This window comes from Odocoileus virginianus, chromosome 28 (genome assembly GCF_023699985.2).
Source record: "Odocoileus virginianus isolate 20LAN1187 ecotype Illinois chromosome 28, Ovbor_1.2, whole genome shotgun sequence".
NCBI lineage: Eukaryota > Metazoa > Chordata > Mammalia > Artiodactyla > Cervidae > Odocoileus > Odocoileus virginianus.
This window is the reverse complement of record NC_069701.1, coordinates 6,855,119-6,880,159: the sequence shown is the minus strand read 5'-3', so window position 1 is coordinate 6,880,159 and position 25,041 is coordinate 6,855,119. Positions and strand designations below refer to the sequence as shown.

At 42.8% G+C, this 25,041-nt stretch overlaps 1 protein-coding gene across 1 annotated transcript in view; it reads left to right on the top strand.

Annotated features, from left to right (window-relative positions):
• The window catches only part of TMEM135 (transmembrane protein 135), a 255,523-nt gene extending 249,490 nt beyond the window's left edge, over positions 1–6,033 (top strand). The window contains exons 14-15 of the mRNA XM_070457152.1: positions 1,773–1,840; positions 3,635–6,033. Coding sequence (XP_070313253.1) covers positions 1,773–1,840; positions 3,635–3,767 — 201 coding nt within the window. The 3' untranslated portion in view covers positions 3,768–6,033. The remainder of the gene's footprint in view (positions 1–1,772; positions 1,841–3,634) is intronic.
• Positions 6,034–25,041: the final 19,008 nt, after the last annotated feature.

Sequence of the window (25,041 nt, the reverse complement as noted above, 5' to 3'; positions counted from 1 at the left end):
TCCCGGCTGCTCTATATGGAGCGGGCCCTGCGTTGAGTGCGGTTCCAGTTTTCGGGTACTCCACAAAAGCGCAGATTCGGTTGCGCCTGCGTTTTGTGCCTTCCCCGGCCTGAGCGGTTCAGGCAGCCAGAGGCTTGGGCGCACTCTCCCGGGTGCAGCACGCCTTTTCCCTCCGCGGCGAGCGGCCCAGGCAGCCAGAGGCTTGGGCGCAATCTCCCCGGGTACGGCGCACTTTTTCCCTCCGCGGCCCCAGCGCGCGCCGCCAGTCAGGTCTCAGGAAGTCTTTAGATAGGAACCCGGAGGCCTGTTTGCAGTGTGGGAGGGGGTGGCTTCTCAGGGGCTGAGTTTGCCCTTTTCCCCTCCCCCCTGCCTCCTACCTCCAGCGGGGATGGGCCGGCTCTTCTCTGGAGATTCTCAGTCCCTTTGTTTTGCGAACCGCCGGCAGTGTGTTCGGGCCAGTTAATTTTGTCCCTTGCTATCCCACAGTTTAAAAAAGCTCCCTCCGATTGCTCTCAGGGTCTTCGGGCCGGACCTCACCCTAAGCAATGCCGCCCGCTCCTCTCCGTTCCGCCCCGCTTGTTGCTGGCGGGTACGGGCGTCTGGGGTACTTTTCTGCTGGGAGTTGCTTTTAGGCACGTAATCTGTGGGCCTTGTTTAATTTTTCCTCTCAGTTAGATTGCCGAAAACTTCCCCCAGTCCCGCCAGTGCGAGGGTTTCCTGGTGATTGGAAACTTCCTCTATTAAGACTCCCTTCCCGGGACGGGTCTCCGTCCGTAGCTCTTTTGACTCCCTTTTTATCGTTTATATTTTGTCCTACCTCCCTTCGAAGACAATGGGCTGCTTTTCTGGGCGCCTGATGTCCTCTGCTAGCGATCAGAAGTTGTTTTGTGAAATTTGCTCAGCATTCAAATGTTCTTTCGATGAATTTGTAGGAGAGAAAGTGGTCTCTCCGTCCTATTCCTCCGCCATCTTGGCTCCTCCCCCTCGAGTATAGCTTTTTGAAATGAGAAATAGAATCATTTCTGTTTCTCATGTGTATTAAACCAATGGGGGGAAAAGAAAGGCCTGGAAGCATTTCCATTTTTTACATTGTATGCTTTTTTGTCTTACTAGCAAGATAGCTTACAAGTATCCAGTCATTAAACATGTTAACTTAGTGGGCCAGGTCATGTTTTACGAACACAATCATTTTTAGGTTTCAATTTTTTTTAGGAAAATTATCACTCCAGTATCTTGGATAGAATGCCCTCATTTAATTTTACTTCTGGAAAAAAGATACCGTGGATATAAATAAGAATAATTGCATTTCCTCAATATTACTAAAGCAGTGAGGACAGTGGTAGAGTCTACTTTAATAAAAGCATTGTTCAGTCTCAAGTTCTGTAACCACCATTATTGATGTTAATGATCTTAGGACTTCTGCAGAGTTTTGGGGACAGCTTTTATTTGCACTTTCTCACAATAATCCTGTCAGGTTGGTAAACTCATTATAATTAGTGAAGTGCCAACTATCTAATGGATATCTAGTAAATGCTTCCTAATAATGATGACTATTAACTCAATCATTATTTCCTGTACAATATTCTTATTTGAAGGCATATTTACAGAGATTATAGAAAGTCAGCTTATACTTTTTTTTTCACTGTTGGGTGGTTTTTTTTTTTTTTTTAACATAATGAGCAATAAAAATAGAGATAAAAGTATTCTATTGCCTAAGATGGATAATAAGATTTGCTGTTTACTAAAAAAAGTCTCAAATTGAATAATTTTAGGCTGTCATGGAAGTTCAGACCTTACGACCATCTTACTGGAAGTTCCTTTTAAGACTCACCAAGGGCAGGTAAGATATCTATGAGATATGTTAACTGATCATAAAGAAAAAGCAATTACCGCAAAAAAGATTTTTTTGTCTACTTGAGGGAGTATTCTTTGGTAAGGTAGCTATCTAGGTGTGAAACAAATTTGAACTAAAATTTAATAAGAATAACATGAAATGTTTCTTTTTGTTTAAACACACTAAACAGATTCATTAGAAATCCTGTCTAAACAATAGACTGATTTCCATTTGGGAAAAATAATGAAAAATAATCATACTCTTTTCCCTGATTTTTGTAAGCACATTTTTCTTTGCCTCTATTGTCATGTTCTTTATTGGTGGTGGTGTTTGCATTTCCTGATTATAATCTAATTCTGTGAGAGACAACTTAGCCTGATACACAGACTCTGAGTTTGGGAGTTGAACAAACCTGGGTTTGACTCCAGCTCTGGTACCCTTCGCTGTGTCACTGGTTGGGAAAGTTGTTTACCCTCATGAGCCTCAAGTTTCTTTCTCTCTACAATGAAGCAATAGCACATACTTTGTATGGTCGTGGGAAAATCGATATGTTTGTGGCAGCCCTGAGCACTTCGTAGGCACTCAGTAAATAGCAGCTGCCATTAACATTGCTGTCATTAATAGAAATAGTAGCAAAGATTGTATAGTGCTGCCTATGTCCCAGAAGTGGTTTTAAGATACACACATTAACACATACAGCATACACATACACGTACGTATACATATACATACATATGTGTTTAATCCTTAAAATAGCTCTGTGAGATAGGTACTAGGTACTGTTAGTATTTTGGCTTTACCTGTGAGGAAACTGAGATGCACACAGTTTAAGCACTTGCAGAATCACAAAGCTGGTAAAAGGATGGAGCTCGGGTTGAGCCAGGCAGTCCGGCTGCAGAATTCTTCCTCTTAACCATGACACTGTATATTATTATTATTATTATTTAATCATTTAAAATCTATATTATTAATCTATATTGTTATCATTTGATCACTTATTTCTTCATCAGTTATGTTTTTTTGCACATCAGTGGGTTTAACCCACTGATAATTTTGGAAGGGAACTTAACGTTGGAAAGGAGCTAAAAGTCACATTTATTGGTTCTTGGAACAATGACACTGGCCAATGACTCAAAGATAATTTCACCCTGGTATCTTCCCCAGAGAAGAAGAGCTTATAGTCAGGCACAGAGATGCAGAAGGTCCATCCTGCACATCAGCTGAATATATGTCATTTAAAAATTTCTTATCTCTTAGGTTAGGTGATGGATAAAGTGAGGACATGTTTTTACTCTGTTGTATGTATTAGAAATTTGAAAACCTATAAACTGTTTCCTCTTCAGTCATTAAATATTTGCACATTTGAATGTATTTTCTGTTGATTGTGAGACATTAAAATTTCAGTTATGGGAGGAATTACCTGTAATACCTTTGCTTGTCAGTAAATGTCAGCTCATTCATTATATATGTAGCTTCTTACAATTGTATTCATCCATTAATCAAGAAAATCACAATGAACCTATTTTTCTGTTTGACACAGTCTAGTGGAAAGAGCTCTGGAAGGGTTTGAAATGATGATGGTAATCTCTGGGGTTTCAGATTTGGGGACTAGCATGTTTTCAAAGAAAACTTGAGACGGTGCATCTTGAGGAAGAGTAGCAAAATGACTTTCGAATCTGCCATTGAGTCTCTTGCTGTGTCAGCTCTTCTGTCTTCCCATCCCATGAAAGATAAATGAAATGAATCATCTTCTTTTACAACGTCATTCAGTACTGATTCCCTGTGTCCTCTGTTTTACAGGTTTGCTGTCATGAACCGGAAAGTCCTTGATGTTTTTGGTACTGGTGCATCTAAAAACTTCCCGGACTTCATCCCTAGGTTGGATCCAAGATACACAGTTGTAACGCCAGAGTTGCCCATCGAGTTTTCTTGAAGATTACTGTAACTTATTAATGTGACTTCATGTTTTATTATTTTGTCCTGGAGAGTTAATTATGCTGAACACAAAGAAGAGGGCCCGAGCTTGAACTTCAATGTTATTTCAATGAGGGATGCTCTTTTGTGTTTGATTTTCTTACCAATCAGAAATTCAGAAGCTTTTTAGGAAAGTGTTGCTTAATAATTAAGCTCCCTCTATAGCCAGAATCTCATTCTGGGTCACTGTAGTGGTTGAAATTATGATATATTATCGATTAAATTATGTCCACAAGCAATATTAAATAATCTATGTAGAAATGTAGTAACAAATCAGAGTATACTTAAAATGACTTTAAAAGATGTTTTAGTTCATTCCAATATAATTCTTGGTGGAAACTAAGAATATAACTACATTTTAAGATACAAAAGGATCACGGGTACATGGATTGATCTGTATTTTTTTTTTTTTAACTTTCGAATTAGTAGTGAAATGTTATGGGTATGGAGTAACTTCACAGACAATGCTGCTTTATTTCGGATAGAGCAATTTAATTGGAGAAAGTGGCCATTCTTGCTTCAGGGATGCAAAGACGGGTCTCATGCTGTTTGGATAAAGGCTGTGGCATCCATGGTTTCCTTCCACTGATACCTTTGTATCTCCCCACGATCCGCTTAGCTGGGCTCTTTGGCAGCCCAGTGACCTTTATGTATTAATGGCAGGTTAGAATCAGGTGGAAACTGACAAATCTGATACAGTTGAAATGTCTGTTTTAGTCTCTTACGGAAACGTTACACTTGAATATTTAAAAGCAAATGAAGTTATTTTTAAACCTCCTCCTGTAGGTTCATTATGTTTGTTTTCATTTATAAGGACTGGATTCATCATAGCTAAGTTTGTATGCCATTGTCAGTTTAGAAGGGATCAAATTCTCTGGAACAAAAGGAGTTTGGGCAGGTTTGGCAGTTTGTTCCCTCAGCTGTTTCACTTGTTTGACAACTAAAAACATTCTAAAAATCCAGTGGTTGTGAAGAAATACATTTCATCACTAATTGGATGCAGATTCTCTAGCCTGTTTTCAAAAGCTCATTACCATCATTTTTATTCCTGTTGGAGCAAAGAAGTGACAAAATGTGGTCACTGCTGATTGTGAGTTAGTTCAGAACAGTTTTGATTGAAATAACGATCACTCTTTAGAGTTTTTCAGGGACAAGTTGTTCTTTTCTAAGTTAATACAAGGCTGAAGTGGTTGTGAAATCTACAGTTAATGTAACATATAGGGATAATGGTATATTTTTTTAAGTATAATTTTATTGCTGAAAAGTCTTAGGCTGTTGTAAATTAATTATGTTCTATGGAATTATGTTCTAAATTCTATGCAGTAGAACTTGTGTAGCAACAAGAATTATAACCCAAACTTTAAATGCTTAATCCTCCATATTCAATTTCGTCAAGCCTTGTATGCTTCTGTTTGCATGTCATCCTAGCCTGGTTGTTATGGCAGATTGAAACCCAACAAAAAAGATAGACTCTGGTACCATATTATCAGAAAGAGCCATTTTAATTAGGCCAAAATTTTGCATTATGATTAACTGTTTAGGATGACTTGTCTGTTAGGCAGTACGGTTAAAGGATCCTTTTGGCTTCAGAATTCCAAATTGATTAGTAAATTCAGCTTTAAGTTTTTATTCCTTGGAATCAAAATGGTTGCTACTGTGTTTACCTTTAAAAATGAAGTGTTACAGCAGTGAAGAAAGCACTGCTACTTGCATCTTATTTTCTCTATTCATAAATTATTCATAAATAATGTTTTTACTGCCCAGTTAAACAGAAAACTTTTTAATCCATAAGTTGTTGTCACTCACAGTAAAAAAAAAAAAAAAGCAAACTATGAAATTGAAAGACAAATTCTACTGAAATATGATGAGATTGTTTAGTAAAATTTTACTGGTCAAAAGGTACATTTCTATGATCTATCTTTTTTAACACAAGCTATAGTCATTTTTTATTTTATATAAAATGAAATAGCCATCATGAAGCAGAGTATAATAATGAATGTATAGCTGATATGAACAGTTAACTAGTTTGCAGTGGTGAATAGAGAAGTACAATTTTATTTTATTGGGACAGACTGCGAAGTATAGTTGTTTGAGCAGACACAAAGAAACTGTGTTTGTGTTCCTGAAGACAATCAAAATGAATGTCTTTCTACCTCTAACTAACCAAGTATTGATTGATACCTTGGCATCATAAATAAAGTCAAATAGATGTCTCCATTCCACAATATGTTTTTTAGTCCAATTTATACATTAAAGAAGTCCTATCTATGGTAAGTTTCCTTCCACTAGCCCTGAGTATATCAAACACTTAATATGCCCTCTTAGTATTTGCTATGTCTTTATGTAGACTGGAAAACAGAGCATTGGGGTGCTTAAGAGGATTATGAGTGTTGCCTGTATTAAATTAACTATTTCCTGAATTAATAAAATCTTAGCATTAGTACCAATCAATGTAAAAAGACAAGTTGTAGGATAACAAATTATCTCAAATCTGTCAGATTCTTACCCATTTTTCATCCAATAGTCTAGTCCATTTTATTACCCATCTCTGAAAGAAAACCATGATTCAGTTGTCTTCTTTAAAAACAAATTCTATGATTTCTCCTATAACCTTTTCAATGGCCTATAAGCATTGTTATCTCTCAGCTGATGCCTGGTATATATATATTTGTTCTTTAGTGAGTAGTCATTTAATAGAGTTTTATCTTCTTTACCCTTTGCTTTCAGACTTTATAACTTACTTTCTTCTGGAACAGACTTGTCTTTCGTGAGGAAACCCAAATCAGTCACCTGTCCCAGTGTGTTCATGCTGAACTTGATTGAGTATTCATCTTCCTGTGGGTTTTGTCTAGCTAACAACTCACTGATGAAATCGTTTTTGCTTGCATTTGCATTTTATCACACCCCTGAGTTTCTGAGCCCTCTGACAGTGCCTCATTAAGGAGAATCAATTTCCTCTACCCTCAAGGAGTTTCGTCCCCTTGCTGTGGCGAGTCCTTCTCCCAGTGGGGTGAGGCATCCCCGCCGCAGGGCAGAGAGGTGTGCCCGCGGGGAGCGTGGCCTCCGAATCAGCCGTCCCCAAGCCCTGGGAGTCCTTGAACTCTCCCTGCAGTTTCCTGTTTATTGATCTGGCCGTCTTCGCTGTGTCACACAGGACCTGTCGCCGCAGCGTCCAGATTCCGTGTGGGACACAGGCTCCAGAGCAGGCCCGGTCGTTGAGGCGCCAGCTTAGTCGCTCTGCGGCCCGTGGGGTCTCAGTTCCCCAACTAGGGATCGAACCTGCACGTGCCGCACTGCGGGGTGGATTGGTGACCACCGGACCACCCGGGAAGCCCTGTCCCTGCAATTGGTTTTTATTTGCTTAAGTAGAAGGTAGGCTGGTAGAGCCACAAAATCATTCTTACTTACGTGGATGCTTTTCTGCTCCACAAAGAGAAGACTCGTTTCTGAACGGTAACATTGCTAAGGTACACAATACACTGGATCTCCCCTAGCACTGGGACCTATTGCTGCCTATTTCTTCTACCGTCATTTTCAGATAGACAGTTCAGGTAGTCGAAGATGCGTGACCAAGAAAAAGATGTTAGGAAAACAAAAAGAGATCAGTTTTTCTGTGGGTCTGGGCTGAGGCTGGCCTAACTGTGGATGCCTGGGAGACTGTTCTTACCATTGCTACAACCCTGAGCCTCCTCTTGATAGCCTGATCCTGTTAGTGCTTTGGGGCTCCCCAGGTGGCTCAGTGGTAAAGAATCCGCCTGCCAGTGCAAGAGACACAGGTTCGATCCCTGGGTCAGGAAGATCCCCTGGAGAAGGAAATGGCAACCCACTCCTATGTTCTTGCCTGGAGAATCCCATGCACAGAGGAGCCTGGTGGGCTACAGTCCTGTGGGGATCACAAAGAGTCGGACACGACTTAATGACTAAACAACAGCAAATTAGTGCTTTAGCTGATTCTGTACTCCCTTCTCATGGAATTAACAAGGAAAGGAGTGTGGGGGACTCGTGTGACTCTAAGATCAGGGGTGGGGGTGCCTGTGGGCCCTGGGGTGGCATGCACTTCCCTCCAGCTAGGACCTCAGGGTTAAGGCTGTGTTTTCTGTTTTAAGCTACAGCCTCGGGTGACTTTGTAAAGCCTCCATATTTATGAACGGGGTGGCTCAGGTGGTAAAGAATCCGTCTGCCATTCAGGAGACGTGGGCTTGATCCCTGGGTCGGGAAGATCCCCTGGAGAAGGGCATGGCAACCCACTCCAGTGTTCTGGCCTGGAGAGCCCCATGGACAGAGGAGCCAGGCGGGCTCTGGTGGCAGAGTCAGTCACTGTTCACAGCTGACGCCTTCACTTTCGCTATGATGGAGGTAACTGCAAAGAAGTAAAGCTGACGTTGACGTGTGGCTTCCGGAAGCAGAGAGGGACCAGAAGCGTGCCCGAGATGCAGAGTGTGCCCTCGGACTGCAGCTGGGCAGCACACAGCCGGAGCTCATAGCTGTGCCGAGGGAGAGTAGGTGCGCTTTTACATTGAGGGCAAAGTGAGTGACATGGGATTGGAGGGAAGAGTTAATACCTGGTAGCTGACGTCTCGCTCCTTGCTGTAGTCTGTCTTCCCCTCTTCATGCCGCTGTCCCAGCTGTCTCCTTCCTCCTCCCCAGCCTTGGAATCTTACGTCTGGCTTCATGTTACCCCTCCCCGCTCCTTGTCCCTGTGCCTCTCGCCTCTTTCTGGGGTTGGTGTTCCGTTACAACCACACTCCCTGAATGTGGACGCTCCATCGCTCCCTCGGGGGACAGCTGGTCAGTGGGGGGCTCTGGAAGGATCGTGAAGATGGAGTAAACGTGCCTTGGGACGGTGACTTCTGATACAGCTCTGCATTTCTTCGCCGGAGGGAGCGGAGGGTAACTGCCCAGATGTGGAAAGAGACATGCCTCTGCCTGTGAGAGCTTTAAGTCCAGGACAGTCCGTCTCCTCTAAACGACCTTGTAACAGCACCCGACTGTTGTTGTGGCCACACAGAAGAGGCAGGAACTCATTTCCTCTTGCCTGTCACTTTATCTATTTTCTTTCCACCCTTACCTCCGCCAAATGTGTCCTGAGTGAAATAATATATTGGGCTTTAACCTTGGTCTTTGCAGGCCCGAAAATCCCAGTCATCTCACACACACATACACACACACCCACCCCCAATCTGGTCCACAGCAGAGGTCTCAGGCGAGGTATCGTTTGTGCTTTTTCTCTAGATCATAAGCCACTGCCCCTTGCCTGGTCAGTTTTCTGTTCAGTGTGGGTATTCCCTCCCCGCACCCCCGTCCTCCGCCTCCACCCCTGAAACCCCCTGACCTTGTCAGAGAAGCGGGGCTGCAGGCGGCGGGCTGTCCCTGGTCTTCGCACACCAGCGCCCCCATGGCTGGCTGGGGGCTCCGGGCCTGCCCAGGCGGAGCTGTGCGCCTGTGCTGGCTGAAGACCCCAGGAGCAGCACGTTCCTCTGTCCTTCACGCGAACCAGGCGTCTCTGAGGCCTCTTCCCTCGGTATCCATTACATTCTTTTAGTCACCAGTTAACCCCTTCAGTGGCTTTTCTTTCTGGGTTACATCGGCCCCACAGGAGGACCCTGTGGCTGTAGAGAAACGGGGTTGGTGAAGCGTGAAGTAACCGTGTTGTTGGTCCTTAGGGGATGGGGCGCCAGAAGGGCCATGTTGAGAAGAGATGGCAAATGCACTTCAAGTCCTACCTCCTCCCTTCTCTTTCTTCCTCTTCCTTGCTGAGCCGGGGCTTTCCTGCCACAGCTTTGCCATTTACTTCTTCAGTGTGAGCTCTCCTGGGGGAAAAAAAGCAAAGTCCTTCTTTTCCTGTTTGCTTCAGGGGAAGTTGAAGGTAAGACTGCTAAGCGCCTGAAGGAGTGCTGTGGAGGCGGTGAGGGAAAGAGGCGCCTTCTCCCCCGAGGGGGTCTTCAAAGTGGGAGTGTTTAGAGGCAGGTCCCAGTGGCCCGCTGACCGGTATGTGCCCTGTCAGACTTGGAAGGGTGAAGAGACACTATCCGTGAAGGGTTATTTCTCGGAATTACCAAACTGGATACCAGGTCTGTGGCATTAGTAGAAACATAAACCTAACTGGAGGCCAGCAGTCCAACTAGCTGTTGATGAACAAGTTCATTTGCTTCCTGCAAGTATTCAGTGTTTGTGTCATGAATGACTGGATGGTCTCGTGGTGCTTAAGAAAGGCAGCGGTTATGTCCTCATTAAGTTGCAAATGCATAAAGAGAGGTTATATATGAATAAACATTTTAGTTTCCTCTTTTTGAAATTTAATTTGTAGAATAGGTAACATCTACAGAACCTCAGGAGGAGATTCAATAGCATCTAGATTTGAAACTGCAGTTTGGGGAAGCCTGTCGTTCAAGATTGCTTTGAGAGAGACCTGAGAGGACAAAATAAATAAATCTACAAAACTAGAGGCATAATTGATCATCTGGGACTTCGTTTTCCTTTACAGCTCTTATTTCACTAGAATTTGAATAAAGGTTCAAAAACGGGATTGTAGTTACTGTTCATTGCTCATCTAATGGTTGTTTAATCCTTTTTCCTTGCTGAGAACACTTAACTTTGTTCAAGGCAGCAGTGTGCCCAGCCCCAGGGATGGATCATGATTTTTCTAGGTCTTTCACATTACTCCTCCTTGTCCAGATATTTTTCCAACCTTTCCTCTGAGGATGGTCATGTGACCCAGCTGGGCCCAATAAGATGTAATGGAAGATCTGGGGGAAAGTCTTGGAGATTATTTTCTTCCCTGATTAAAGGAAAGCTCTTTTCAACTCTTTTTTTTTTTCTTGTTCATAACACTAGTTGAAGGGCTCTGGACCTGTGGCAAACATCTTGCAAATACAAGGTGAAAAGTACAAAGATGGAAACCCACCATGTTAAAGATGTCAGAGCAGAAATAAAGAACCTGCCCCCCAGATGACATTCTTGAACCCCTGACTCAGTGCCAGTAACCACATACCTCTGGGCATTCTGAGCAAACAAACCTCCAGCTCTGGAGGCTCTATCAGTGGAGGGCTGTGTTCCTTTTCAGTTGAAAGCATTTCTGATTGACACATTCCAATCCTATATAGGTCAGACCTCAGAGCCCTTGCCCAGTGCATGACTCCCCCCTTGATTTAGATGCTCTTTTCCTCCCCTACTCCACTGTGCACGGGTCCTGAAATATTCAGTCACCTCCTCTCTGAAAGTTTGCTGATCTTTTATGTCTGTCTTTCTGAAGCCGTTTGCTGCCACCCCCCATAAAGCGCACTCCATTTCCTAGTGGCTGTTGCACTCACCTGTTGCTTCTTTAGACTCTAGCCTGTAGTTGAAAAGGAGAGACCATGGCTTATCCCCATTTCAGTGCCTAAGTCAGGGCTCTCTAGGGGATGATGGGGAGGCGTTAAGGGTGGGAGGCAGTGGTCCCAGCAGCTGCCTGTTGAATATATGCTGACAGTGTGGAGTCCGCAGACTAGAAACTAAACCTCCCCTTTAAACGTCTGGAAAATGTTATCCTTACAAATGATTCTGTAAATACTCCAGGAAATTGACTTCTGCTACCCTTCCAGCAGCTATCGGAGCCAGCTTGGCTTTAGGTCTTAGAGAAATGATTTGTCATCTGTTTCATTTGTTTGCTTTTTCCTGACAGAGCTGGAATTCTGGATTGTTCCCCACTTTAAAAACTGCCAAGGCCAAACCAGAAGTAGACAGGGCTGGACACGAGGCTTTTCCTTCCCACTCATTTCACAGGGTAAAAAGTCACATTTATTCTTTGTGTCTGGATTTTCAATATTGTATCATGATTATTTTTTTCCCTATGAGAGAGAGGATATTTGAGAGGAAAAAGTCTTGGAATCACTCTTACCAGTGTAGGCAGGGCCCTAACAAATAACTTCTTCTGAATCCCATTTTTTTAAGCGGGAAAAGAAGTAAACCGTGTGAGGTGCCTCATGTATAATAGACTGTTTGTACTTCATTCAAACGTTACAACCTAATAATACATATTATTAGTTCTGTTTTACCAGTGAAAGAACTGGCAATTTGTCCAAAGTGGCAATACTAGAATTTGAGCTCAGATCTTCCCGTGTTGAAAGTTTTGTTTTGTTTTTCTCAGAACATAACAGAACCTCCCAAGAAGTGATATCTGCCACTCCCCTCTCTTAAAAGGAATCATTAACATTGTAGTAAAAATCTTGCCTCCAAAAATGGTTTTGACATTTACTTTCAGAACAGGAACTGGAAATACTCTCTCAGAAAACCTGAAAGACCTGCTACTGTGTATAAAACAACAGTTTTCATACATTGGACCACAAGCAATGCAGGGCAGTGATCCCTGAGAGAAGGGAAATGAATCGAGTTCTGTGATGGCCTCAGCTGATGCCTGGAGAGAGATTCAAGATTGCAGCTCTGGGAGGGAGCACCACAGCAGAGCCCAGACCTGGGAGTCCAGGGGGGCCAGAGTGGATGAAGCTCATAGGATAGGGTACAGGAGAGAAGCGAGCTACACAGAGAGAGAGCATAGAGAGCCGGCGAGGTCCCCTTGAGATGTAGGCTGAGTGCTGCTGCTTGCCTGGGAGGAAGCTGCTGCAGCTGGAGAAAGGACAAGTTCACACAAAGCAGTTAATAGTTTGTATTCCTGCTCGCCACAGTAGAAAACTTTGTAGTCCACAGGGCACTGGGTAGGATGGTCAGAAAAGTGTGCCTTCAATAGGAAAGCAGAATTAACCCTGCACCAAAGCCTGCAGAGTCTCTAGTTTCTAAGTGTCTCCTAGAACGAAGTACAAGAACATAGAGGTGCAAATATTGCCAGTATGCAACAAGGTGAGAAGCAAAACTTCTAGCACCCAGTGAAAAACTTGTCAGGGATGCAAAAAGCCAGAAAACAAAACCATAAGTGAAGGATAAAAAAGAGATCCAGAAATGACACAAATTATAGAATTATTATTTGTACAAAAAGAGATTGTAACTGTATGTGTCAAGAAGGTAGTGGTCCAGAAGTAGAGGCAAGATTGACCCTGTTAATTAGAACCTAGAAGCTATAAAAAGGACCAGAATATATAAAAGATGAAAACATACAATCATATTTAAAAAACAAAGCCTCACAATCTGGGTGAGTTAAATAGTAGATTAGACAGCAAAAGGAAAGATTAGAAAACTGGAAAATGTAGACACTCAATTTAGAGTGAAGTATGATTGGAAAAAAGTGGACAGAGCTTTAATAAACTGTAAGTCAACTTCAGGCAGCCTGATGTATGTACAATTGGAGTCTTCAAGGGAGAAAAGATGGATGTGGGAATGTTAAGGGAAAGAAAAAAATTATTTTATATGTTCATATTTCTTCAGGTCATTTGAAGACAAGGGCTAGCATTTTTTCAAATTTGATGAAAATTATAAACCCACAGGTTTAAGATATTCAATGAACTCCAGGGATAAGAAACATGAAGAGGATCATACTAAGGCACATCTTAATCAAATGGTTTTAAACCAGTGATTTAAAAAGAAAAAAAAAAAAGAAAAACAATAACATCCAGGGGTTGGGGGAGGGCATGTTACGTACAGAGGAGCTCAAATAAAAACAATAAGAGACTTTTCATGGAAAACTATGGGAGTCAGAAGACAAGGGAGCAACATCTTTTATATGGTAAAAGGAACAAGACAGAATAAAACCTGTCAACCTAAAATTTTATATGCAGTGAGAGTATCTTTTCAAACAACAAAGGCAAAACAAGAAGACGTTTTCAAACATCCAAAAGCCGAATAAATACACCAGTAGACCTGCATTACAAGAAATGTTTTTAAAAATCTTTCAAACAGATATAATACTGTGTGAAAATACAGTAAATATGTAGGTAAATACTAAAGCTTACCTTTTTTGGTATTAAATCTATTTAAAACATAATTGTTGAAAACAGGAGTATTTTATTGTGGAGTTTATAACATTTCAAAATAGAAAATAACAATTACACAAAGTTTAGGAAGGGGAGAATGGAAATACTATACTATGGAAATACTATGATAACATTCGAATGCCATACCTGAAGTGGTATAATATTACTTGAAGGGAAACTGTGATAAGTTAAAGATATGTAATATAAGCCCTAAAATAATTCCTTTCATCCCCCAAGAGTGTTATAGCTAACAAGCCAACAACAAAATACAATGGGATCACTAGTAAGTATTCAGTTAAATCCAAAAGGAGGGGGAGGGAGCAAAGAAAAATAAGACAAATAGCAAGATAATAGATTTAAGCTTAACCATATCAATAATCACACTGATTGTAAATTGTAAACACCTGATAAAAAAGGCAAAGATTGTTATACCAACTAAAAGAAGACAGGACCCAGTTATATGTTATTTTCTCAAAACCCGCTTTCACTACAGAGACACCAGGTTTGAAGTAAAGTATAAACAAAGATACACTAACAATAATTTAAAGAAATCAGGTGTACTATACTAGTAGTAAATGGTAGATTTCAGAGCTCAAAAATATTACCAAGATCAAGGATTAAGATGGTTGTCTATAATCACAAAGAGGAAATTAACAATCCTAAGCATGTTCATAACAGCTTCTAAATATGTGAGGAAAGACTGTATACTACACGGAGAAATAACCAACCCACAAATATATCATGCTGGCCAAAAATTTCATTTGGGTTTTTTAACATGGTATGGAAAAACCTGAACGAAGTTTTTGGCCATCGTTGAGGATATTCAACACCTCCATTAATTGTTAAAACATGTAGACAGAAAATCAATAATATTAGAAGACTTGAAAAACACTATCAACCATCTTGACTTAATTGACCTTGATAGAGCACTCCACCCAACAACAGCATTATACACATTGTTTTCATGTGCATTCAGAGCATTTTCAATACAGACCATATTCTGGGAGGGAAAGCAAGTCATAATAAAGGTTCAAACCATACAAAGTATATTCTCTGGCAAAAGAAAAAGCAAATTGGAAATCAGTAACAGTTATCTGGAAAAACCCCAATATTTGGAAACTAAACAACATGCTTCTAATGAAAAAATAAAATGAGAAATATATTGGCCTGAATGAAAATTTAAGCATCAAAATTTATTAGATACAGATTAGGCAACCAATCCTAGAGGAAAATTTATAATGGTAATTGCCTATATTAAAATAGAAGAAAATTCTCAAATTGATGATTTCACCTACCACCTTAAGAAACCAGGAAAAAGAGCAAATTAAACCCCAAGTAGAGAATTCACTGGTGATCTAGTGGTTAAGACTCTGAACTTCCAAAGAAAGGGGCCAGGTTCAGTTCCTGGTTAGGGGAACTGAGGTCCTGCAAGCTGTATAGAGTCACCAAAGGAAAAAAAGAGGGGCGGGAAAAAAAGAAAGTAATAAGGATAGTATTAAGAAATCAATAAAATAAAAATTTAAATACAAGATAAAATGAAACCAAAAGTTGGTTCTTTGAGAAAAATCAGTAAAATTGATAAACCTCTCAGCAAATAATTGAAAAGAAATAACACAGGACTATCAGGAATGAGGAGCTTCCTTGGTGGCTTAGTGGTAAAGAACCTGCTGGGCAATGCAGGAGACAAGGGTTGGATCCCTGGGTTGGGAAGATCCTCTGGAGGAGGAAATGGCAACCCACTCCATTATTCTTGCCTGGGAAGTCCCATGGACTGAGGAGCCTGGCAAGATATAGTCCATAGGGATGCAAAATAGTCAGACGTGACTTAGTGAATAAACAACAATGACATGAGGAATAAAGAGAGATCATCACTACAGATATTTCAGAAATGAAAAGTATAATCACTACTATAAACAACTTTATTACAATAAATTTGGCAATTTAGATGAAATGGACAAATTCCTCAAAAGATATAAATAACAAAGCTCATTCAAGAAGAACTAGATTGTCTGAAAGCACTGTATTTATTAAAGAAATGGAATTTTTAGTTGAAAGCCTTCCCACAGTCAAAGCTCAGTTCACTGACCATCTGAGTTCACTGGTGAGTTCCAACAAACATCTAAAGAAGATGTAATGCCAATTCTGTGTACACTTTTAGGAAGTTAAGGAGAAGGGGAAACATCTAATTGTACAGGTCAGTTATTTTCCTGATGCCAAAACCAGGCAGGGAAAATACAAGAGAAGAAAACTGAAGTCCAACATGCCTCCTGAACAAACAGACAAAAAATTTAAACAAATTATTAGCAAAGTGAACATAGTATTTAAAAGGGATGACACATCATGACCGAGTAGGGTTTATCCCAGGAATTCAAGATTGATGGAACAATGGAATCAAAGGGATTCATTATATTAACTCACTAAAAAAGAAGAAAAAAAAAAAGGTCACCTCAACTGAAGTGGGAAAAGCATTTGACAGTATCTAATCATCCCTTTTCCATTCTTCTCAGCAAACTGGGAGTAGAGGGAATTTCTTCAAACTAGGAGTGAAGGGAATTTTCTAATACAGAGCATCTATTGAACCCCCCGCAGCTAACATCGAACTTCATTGTGAATGACTTAGTACCATTTTTCCTCTGATATCAACAAGGCATGAGTGTCTGCTCTTACCATTTCTGTTCAACATTGTACAGGAGTTTCTAGCCATAGCTATAAGACATGAAAGACAAAGAAAACCATCCAAATTGGAAAACAATAAATAATACTGTCTTTATTGGTGGTCAGTCACTTCAGTTGCTCAGTCGTGTCTGACTCTTTGCGACCCCATGGACTTGACTGTAGCCTACCAGGCTCCTCAATCCATGGGATTTTCCAGGCAAGAATACTGGAGTGGATTGCCATTTCCTTCTCCAGGAGATCTTCCCAACCCAGGGATTGAACCCGGGTCTCCCGCATTGTAGGCAGACGCTTTACCATCTGAACCACCAGGGAAGTCCTGTCTTTATTGGTGGACAACATGATTATTGATGTAGACAATCCTGTGAAATCTCAACCAAAAAAAGGCATTAGAACTGATACATGATCTTTGCAAGCCCGAAATTCAAAAATGCAATCTATGTGAAAAGGCCAAAACTTACTTTGTTCTTTGAAAAAGAACAAAGGGGGCTTTTACCATCTAATTTTAAGACATTTAAAGCTACCATAAGCAAGATATTCTAGTATGAATATGTAGATAGACAATTAGATCTATCAAACATAATACAGGTATCAATCTAGGCATATTCAATTAACAGATTTATGACAAAGATGCCATGGGAATTAAATAAAGGATAATCTTTTCAACAAACATGCTGGAACAATTGACTAACCATATGTAAACAATGAACGAACACAACAAAAAGCTCTACAAAAACCAAAAATTATCTTTGACCCTTCTTAAAAAAAAAAAAATTGGACCATGTCCAGTTGACCCTTGAACAAGGTAAGGGTTAGGCGTCCTGACCCTCTGTGCTGGTTGAAAATCTGTGTGTTACTTTGCTATCAGCCTTCCATGTTCATGGTTCGGCATCGACAGTCACAAAGCACGTAGTACTGTAGTGTGCATTCCCTGAGGAAAACCCACGGGTAGGTGGACCTGTGCAGTTCAAGCCAGCATGTTCAAGAGAGTCTGCTGTATGAAATTTTAAATCAAAATGCAATGTAGACCTAAATATGAAACCTAAAACTACAAAACTTATAGGAATAAAGTAGAAAATCTTTGTAACTCCTGGCGAATACTTCTTAGACAAGGCACCAAAGGTACAGTCAGTCCATAAAAGAAAAATTTGATAAATTGCTTTTCATAAAAATATGAAACTTTGGCTTTCAAGACACTTTTAAGAAAATGAATAAGTAGCTCACATACTGGGAGAAAGTATTTACAAATTACATATCTGATAACAGGTTTTATCTACAATATATAAAGAACTCTTGGAACTCAGTAGGGAGATTGAATTCTGGCATGACAGTATTAGCAGCTTCGCTGACTTGCTTTCCAGGGAAACATGAAAATTATTTTTCTTTTTTTTATTTATTTTTATTAGTTGGAGGCTAATTACTTTACAATATTGGAGTGGTTTTTGTCATACATTGATTTTTAAAAGCTTAATCATTCAAAACCTTCGGAAATGGTCCTAAAGAAAAACAGCAAATGAAGAAACATTTCTTCAAGAAAATCTATGAAATGTCAACAAGAAATGTGAATTTTGCTTTGAGTAAGGAAGGTGACTCTTTCGATAAGGAAGTCTATGATGTTTGAACCAAGACTCCCCATCTCTCCCCTCCCAGCCCTACAAGAGGGAGACTTGCTCCAGACTGCTGAAGCCAGGAGCGCAGGGTTCCCTGTCTCCCCAACTCCTAGCCAGGAGGCTTTCTTCCAGGAGTAGCAGGACTTCAGTGGTTCTCATCCTGCCCCCAGCTGTCTGCTGCTGAGGCCAAGTCCCAGGCAAATACAGCTGAGAGGTGGGAGTTCCCTGCTTTTATCCACCCCTCACTCATGGAGGATCCTTCTACCTTAAGTGCAATAGCCAAGGATGCTGGGGCCCTGATTCCTTTCCCCCACCTCGTGAGCTGGTGGTTCTGTGCTGTGAAAGGCAAGCCAAGGGGACCTCAGGCTACAGCTCCTCCTCAGCTCCACTGAGCACTTCATCACGCCTCGAGTGAAAGCTTCCTTCCGGGAGAAGCTTGCCATTGTCCCCGCTCCAACGCTGGAGTTCAAGAAAGACGGAGGACACCAGTCAATCACAGGCCATACGCAACGTTACACCTCCCCAAGAGCCAGCATCAGAGGCTTAATCCTGCGGAGGACAGGTAGGTTTCACTAAAATAATCCAGCCAGTCACTAAGCAAGTAAGAACAAAGAACCCTGGAGAAACAGAGAAGTCTGTTACCCAGAGGGGCTACAGTATGTCATCTAGAATCTCCAGTTTCCAACAAAAATGAACGAGGCTGCAAAAAAATGAAAGGATCAATTTGACCCATATACTGGAAAAGCAAAAGTAAAAACAGGCTACTGAAACAGTGATAATGATCAGCTATCAGATTGAGGAGGAAAATATTTCACAATATCTATTACAAATATGTTCATAATAAAGGAAAACTTGCTTCAAAGGAATAAAGGAAGGTATGATGACGATGTTGCATCAAACAGAGAATATCATAAAGAGGGTTTTTAAAAGGAACCAAATGGGAATTCCAGCACTGAAAAGAACAATAGCTGAAATTGCAAATTCTCTGGAAAAACTCATCAATAAGCAGAAGAATCACTGAACTTCAAAATAGATCAATAGAGATTATGCCAACCAAAGAACAGGAAGAAAGAATTATCTATTCCACCATTACTGGAATCAGGACATGTGCTATTAATGGAAACATTTACTGTGTGCCTATTTCCTTTGTGGCTCAGTTAGTAAAGAGACCACCTGGCTTTGTAGGCGGAGAAAGCAGTGGCACCCCACTCCAGGACTCTTGCCTGGAAAATTCCAGGGACAGAGGAGCCTGGTGGGCTGCAGTCCATGGGGTTGCTAAGAGTCGGACACGACTGAGCGACTTCACTTTCACTTTTCGCTTTCATGCATTGGAGAAGGAAATGGCAACCCACTCCAGTGTTCTTGCCTGGAGAATCCCAGGGACGGGGGAGCCTGGTGGGCTGCCATCTATGGGGTCGCACAGAGTCGGACACGACTGAAGTGACTTAGCAGCAGCAGCAGGCTTTGTAGGAGACCTGGCTTTGATCCCTAGGTCGGGAAGATCCCCTGCAGAAGGAAATGGTAACCCACTCCAGGATTCTTGCCTCGAGAATCCCATGGACAGAGGAGCCTGGTGGGTTAGAGTCCATGGGGTCGCAAGAGTTAGACACGATGCTGCTGCTGCTGCTAAGTCGCTTCAGTCGTGTCCGACTCTGTGTGACCCCGTAGACGGCAGCCCACCAGGCTCCCCTGTCCCTGGGATTCTCCAGGCATGAACACTGGAGTGGGTTGCCATTTCCTTCTCCAGTGCGTGAAAGTGAAGTTGCACAGTCTAGACACGATGACTTAGCATCTAAACCAATCACTGTCAGTAGACAGTCCTGGGTGCTAAGGGATTTTTCTCAACCTTAAAAGAGTAATTCTTACAGTTACTGGGGACTCTAGGTCTAAGGTCATCTCAGTGGTCCTAAATGTAGGCTTTTCATTAGAACTAGATGGTGTTTCTTGAAGCCATATGCCTGAACCCAAGGGAGTGGTTGTATAAGATACAGAAAAATAGCAGGGAAGATTCAGTGAGACTCCTCTGAGTGCCATGTGGCCTCCTGGGAACTTCACGTAGATAAATCTAATAAACACCATGGTCGCATTGCCGAGTAATCTGAGACCCACAGAGGTACCACCAGCTATATTCTGTGAAGCTGTCGTGCGTGTGTTTCACGTCTACGTTGTTTTCAACTCTTTTTCGACCCCATGGACTGTAGCCCTCCAGGCCCCTCTGTCCATGGGATTTCCCAGGCAAGAGTACTGGAGTGGGTTGCCATTTCCTTCTCCAGGGGATCTTCCCGACCCAGGGATTAAACCCACATCTGCATTGGCAGGCAGATTCTTTAACACGGAAACACCTGGGAAGCTATTACTTGCTTCAGAACCCTGTTTGTACAAGTTCTGGGAGCAGAATTAACATATATAGTGAGAGAAATTGCTACTGCTTTCTAGTGCAAATGTACTCAGCAGGGCATTTTGGAGTAAAAGTGTGTTCTAAGAAGCGCCTTGGGAGAAGACCGTCCTGGTGGTGGAAAGATAAGGCCCTGGACCTCTGCCGTCCTGGAGGATGTCCTAGGACTTGTGTGGCTTTGTGAAGGCCAGAGTCACCTGCAAGGCTTTGCTTAAATGTTGCATTCCTGAGGCCTAACCCAACTTAGTATCTCAGACCCCTCTACTAAAAAAAATCCTTGACATTAACACCCTTTACCATGCTAAATTATTTATGCATTTATTAAATCTATTGCTTCACTATCTCCTCTGTTAGAGAGGAAGCCCCACAAGGATGGAAATCTTCGTTTCATCCACTGATGTATTATTTCCAGGACTAAAGAGTTTCTGGAACATAGCAGGTATTTCAGTTAGTGGACCATCTGATGATAAGAGAAATCAACTGAAAAAGCATAGACAGTCCTAGTCTTCCAGTTTGTCCTTCCTCCCCACCTTTCCCCCCTGGTAACCTTAAGATTGTTTTCTATATCTGTGACTCTATTTCTGTTTTGTAAATAAGCTCACTTGTACCATTTTTTTAGATTCCACATGTAAGTGATATTGTATATTTGTCTCTCTCTGATTTACTTCACTCAGTATGGTGATCTCTAGGTCCATCCAGGTTGCTGCAAATGGCACTATTTCATTCTTTTTTATGGCTGAGTAATATTCCATTGTTTATACGTACCACATCTTCTTTATCCATTCAAAAAAATTAAAAAATAATTTTTAAATTAAAAAAAAAGAAAAAACATAGGCAATGTGACCCTATTTATTCCCCATACTGGTGAAGTAACTGATATCAATTGCAGTTTTCAATTTTCTAGGGGCTATTTTAGGGTATATTTTTACTGCTATTATCATAAAGCTTTCACTCAATTAAAAATTTTTTTCAGTATTTTTCTGCATGCTTTTATTGTGATTAAATAATCTTTTTCAATATGCCAATGTTTTCTTATTCCTTACTCAGTAGGAATAAGAATAGTGGGAAGTTAGAACTGTCAAAAATAAGAAATTAAATTTCCTCATGACTAAGGTAACATTTAGTAGAGTTTTGTTTTTTTTTAGAATCATTTATCCTGGATGATGGCGCAAGCCCAGGTGGGCCCAGAACCTTCCATGCTGGGCTTCTCTACTCGACTGACTGCCTTTTAGCTGAGAAGCTGTGTGTGAGGGTCCTGCAGCCTGGTGGAACCAGTGCCGCTCATGGGCACGTGTGAGTCGGATTCTCCAGAAGTCAAAGCCTCGTGCCTTCACACCACCACTGAAGCGCACGTTTTCTTTTTTCATCATCCCCAAAGAGGAAGGATAACCGTACCCCGCTTTTTTTCGCTTATAATGCTACTAGAGGTCTCCCTCTTTATTTCTGCTTTCCGTCTGCTTTTTCTCGCTTTTTGATATCTTATGTCTCGGTGACCAAACTGGGAAGGCCTGAAACCTCTTCTAATTAAGTTTCAAGCAGGTTGACTGCCATGAGAAAGTGGCTGGATGTGGTCACAGGCCGCATGGTGTCCACCATCTATAGCCGCCTCCTGGGAGAAAGTAGATTTACCTGAGGGGCCTTGTGACCTTCCTGCGAGGCTGGCTGGCCCTGCACTTGCTGACCGTGTGACCTGAGCCCAGTAGAGAGCCCACAGGAGTTTTGAGGCTTTACGGTAACCGGGGAAGCACTGGGAACAATGCTTCTTTCTCACAAAGCACTCGGTAAGTGTTAGCAATTGTTATTTTCCGTAGGATGGTTCAGCAAGCCTTTAATGAAAATCTGTGTATGGAGATTTGTATTGGACAATCAACATTCAATACAATTTTAATCTCTAATGGCAGGCGAATTTTCTGGGAAACCTAGTCTGACTTTTCATGGGATTGGAAAGGCGGGTCATCGTAATGTAATATATTGTGAGTGCATGGTCAGTCATGTCCAACTCTTTGTGACCCTGTGGACTGCAGCCTGCCAGGCTCCTCTGTCCATGGGATTTCCCAGGCAAGAATACTGGAGTGGGTTGCCATGCCCTCCTCCAGGGGATCTTCCCGACTCAGGGATCGAGCCAGCATCTCTTGCATCTCCTGCATTGGCAAGCGGATTCTTTACCACTGGTGCCACTTGGGAAGCCAATGTAAAGTAATGTAATGTTGATTTTGATCCAAAAGCAGACTCATTTCTTGCCCCTTCCTGCCCCTTCTCCTCTGTCGCCAGCCTTCAGGGGCCTTATTCTTCTGCCTGTCACCTAGGCTGAATCTCTAACGTCTCCATCTTCCTTGCCCCCGGCCATCATGTCCTGGAGATTCTAATTCCACAATACCTTGTGTGTGAATCCTTCTCCCCGCCCTTCCTACCCCTCCCTTCTTAACCTCCAGGAGGGAAGGGCTTGCATATGAATAGTACCTGGTACATCTAGGCCTGTTAATATCTGTTGGATTTTTTTTAATGGTAAATTGAATTTTATTAAAATTTAAAACATTTGCTCTTTGAAAAATACGAAGTAAAGATAAGCCATAAGTCAGAAGGAAAATGTTCACAAAATCTGACTAATAAATTGTATCCAAAATATATAAAGAGCTTTTATAACTTAGTAATAAGACAATTGAATTAAAAAATGGCTAAAGATTACAGTCACTGCTTTAAAGAGAATATGTGAATGTCCAGTAAGGGCCGATCTCCTCAAAACCCTGCGAGGCCGGAGTTCAGGACGGCAGGAAAGCCGTGGGGTGTTGATAACGTGTTGCCGTCGTTACAGTTACTGTGGCGATGACCTTGGCGATTCCTGTCTCTAAGTCTGGTTCTTGGCTTCTCTGGTCATTGGTGACGCCGGTCAGGCCGTATCTGGCCACCAGGTGGCACTCGCGCTCCATGAGTGAGGGTCTCAGTGCTTTGCAAGGGCTGGGCTCTCCTCGTGTTGTTCAGGTGCTGAGTCCTATCGACTCTTTGCGACCCGGCGGACTGCAGCACACCAGGCTTCTCTGTCAATCAGTACCTCCCAGAGCGTGCTCAAACTCATGTCCATCGAGTCTGTGATGCCATCCAACCATCTCATCCTCTGTCGTCCCCTTCTCCTCCCGCCTTCAGTCTTTCCCAGCATCAGGGTCTTTTCCAATGATCGGCTCTTCGCATCAGGTGGCCAAAGTATTGAAACTTCAGCATCAATCCTTCCAAGGAATATTCAGGGTTGATTTCCGGCAACTGATCGCCGCGGGAGGGATCCATTGACCACACACCCCGCCCCCCGCTCTCGGAGCCACAAATTGACATCCGTCCCGCCTCCACACGTCTCCACCCTAGATGAGCTCCACGCTCCCCCCTCCAAAGCCTTGCCTGTGTCTCCTGTGGGTGAGGCCCCTCTCCCAGCGGCCCATCTGACCATGAGGAGGGCTGGTCGGAAGCTCCAGGCGAGGTCGCGTCTCAGTGCGGTGGACACGATGAACCGTCTGCTCCTTGTCACGGGAGTCGGCCCTTCGGAGTGAAGACCGAGAGGCCCAGACCTGGAGAAATGTGTTGTCGGGGCAGCCTCACTGTCCTGCCCGCCTGCACCCAGCCCGACCCTCCGAAATGCTGCACATCTGCCTGGCCCTCTTGTTTGTGACCATCCCGTGACTGGCTTTCCCCGAGTAACAGACGCTCGCAGGAAATACGTGTCTCAGCGCACAGGGGGCGGATCTGGGGGGAGCCTCCTGCACAGGGCACCGCCTGGAGTGAAGGTGACTGGGCGACTCCGGGGACAGCAGGCCCCCTATGCCGGGTTTGCGGTCCAGGGATTCCTCCTGCGGTTGCCAGTCCCCGGGGAGAGCCGCACCCGCGAGTCTCAAGTTCGTCTCCCGCAGGGGCTCCTCCCCTCGCCCTGGGTTCTGTGCCCACCCGGGTCTTGCTCCGTAGCGGTCCGTGGGGCCCAGACTCTGGGCACATGCTGTCTGCGCTGACCACTCCCGTCAGAGGCTGTCGGGCACTGTGAGCTCTCATTTGGAAACCGGAGTTCTTACCCTCAGCAAGCACAAGCTCACGCAAATAGTGGGGTTCGGTTTGCCCCGATTTGTGCTCAACCACAAAGGGGCAATGATTATAACCCTCATATCCGTGGATTCATGCATGATATCAACCAGGTCTATGCAAGGTTCTAGAACAGAGGATGCTTTTGAGGGTTTTAGGTGGCCAGTAGGACATAAAGTGCTTAACGCAAAGGACTTAAGTGCTTAAGTGCAAAGTGCTTAATAGGACGCAAAGTGCTTAATCCCTGCCTCCCACTAACTCTGTGTGTGTGTTGGGGCGTGTCTCACAGAGGGATCCCAGCTAGCAAGTCCTTGGTTTCAGGGGTAGAGGCAGCAAGGCCCTGGAGGAAACTAGGGTCCATGGAGTCCTTTAGTACATGGATCACAGCTAGGAAATTACTCTCCTCCCCCACCAACGATAAAATACCTTCTTGTCCACTACAGAGAGCGCATGGATAAGAGACAGTGCATCTGAGAGAGGACCCGAGACTCGGAGCATGAAAGCAAGGAGCCCTGTCGGCTCACAGCTTGACCAGGCAGGCCGCCCCGAGGCAGCCAAGATCCTGAAACTTCTGAGAACGAGCGGGGGGCTCTTGGGTGA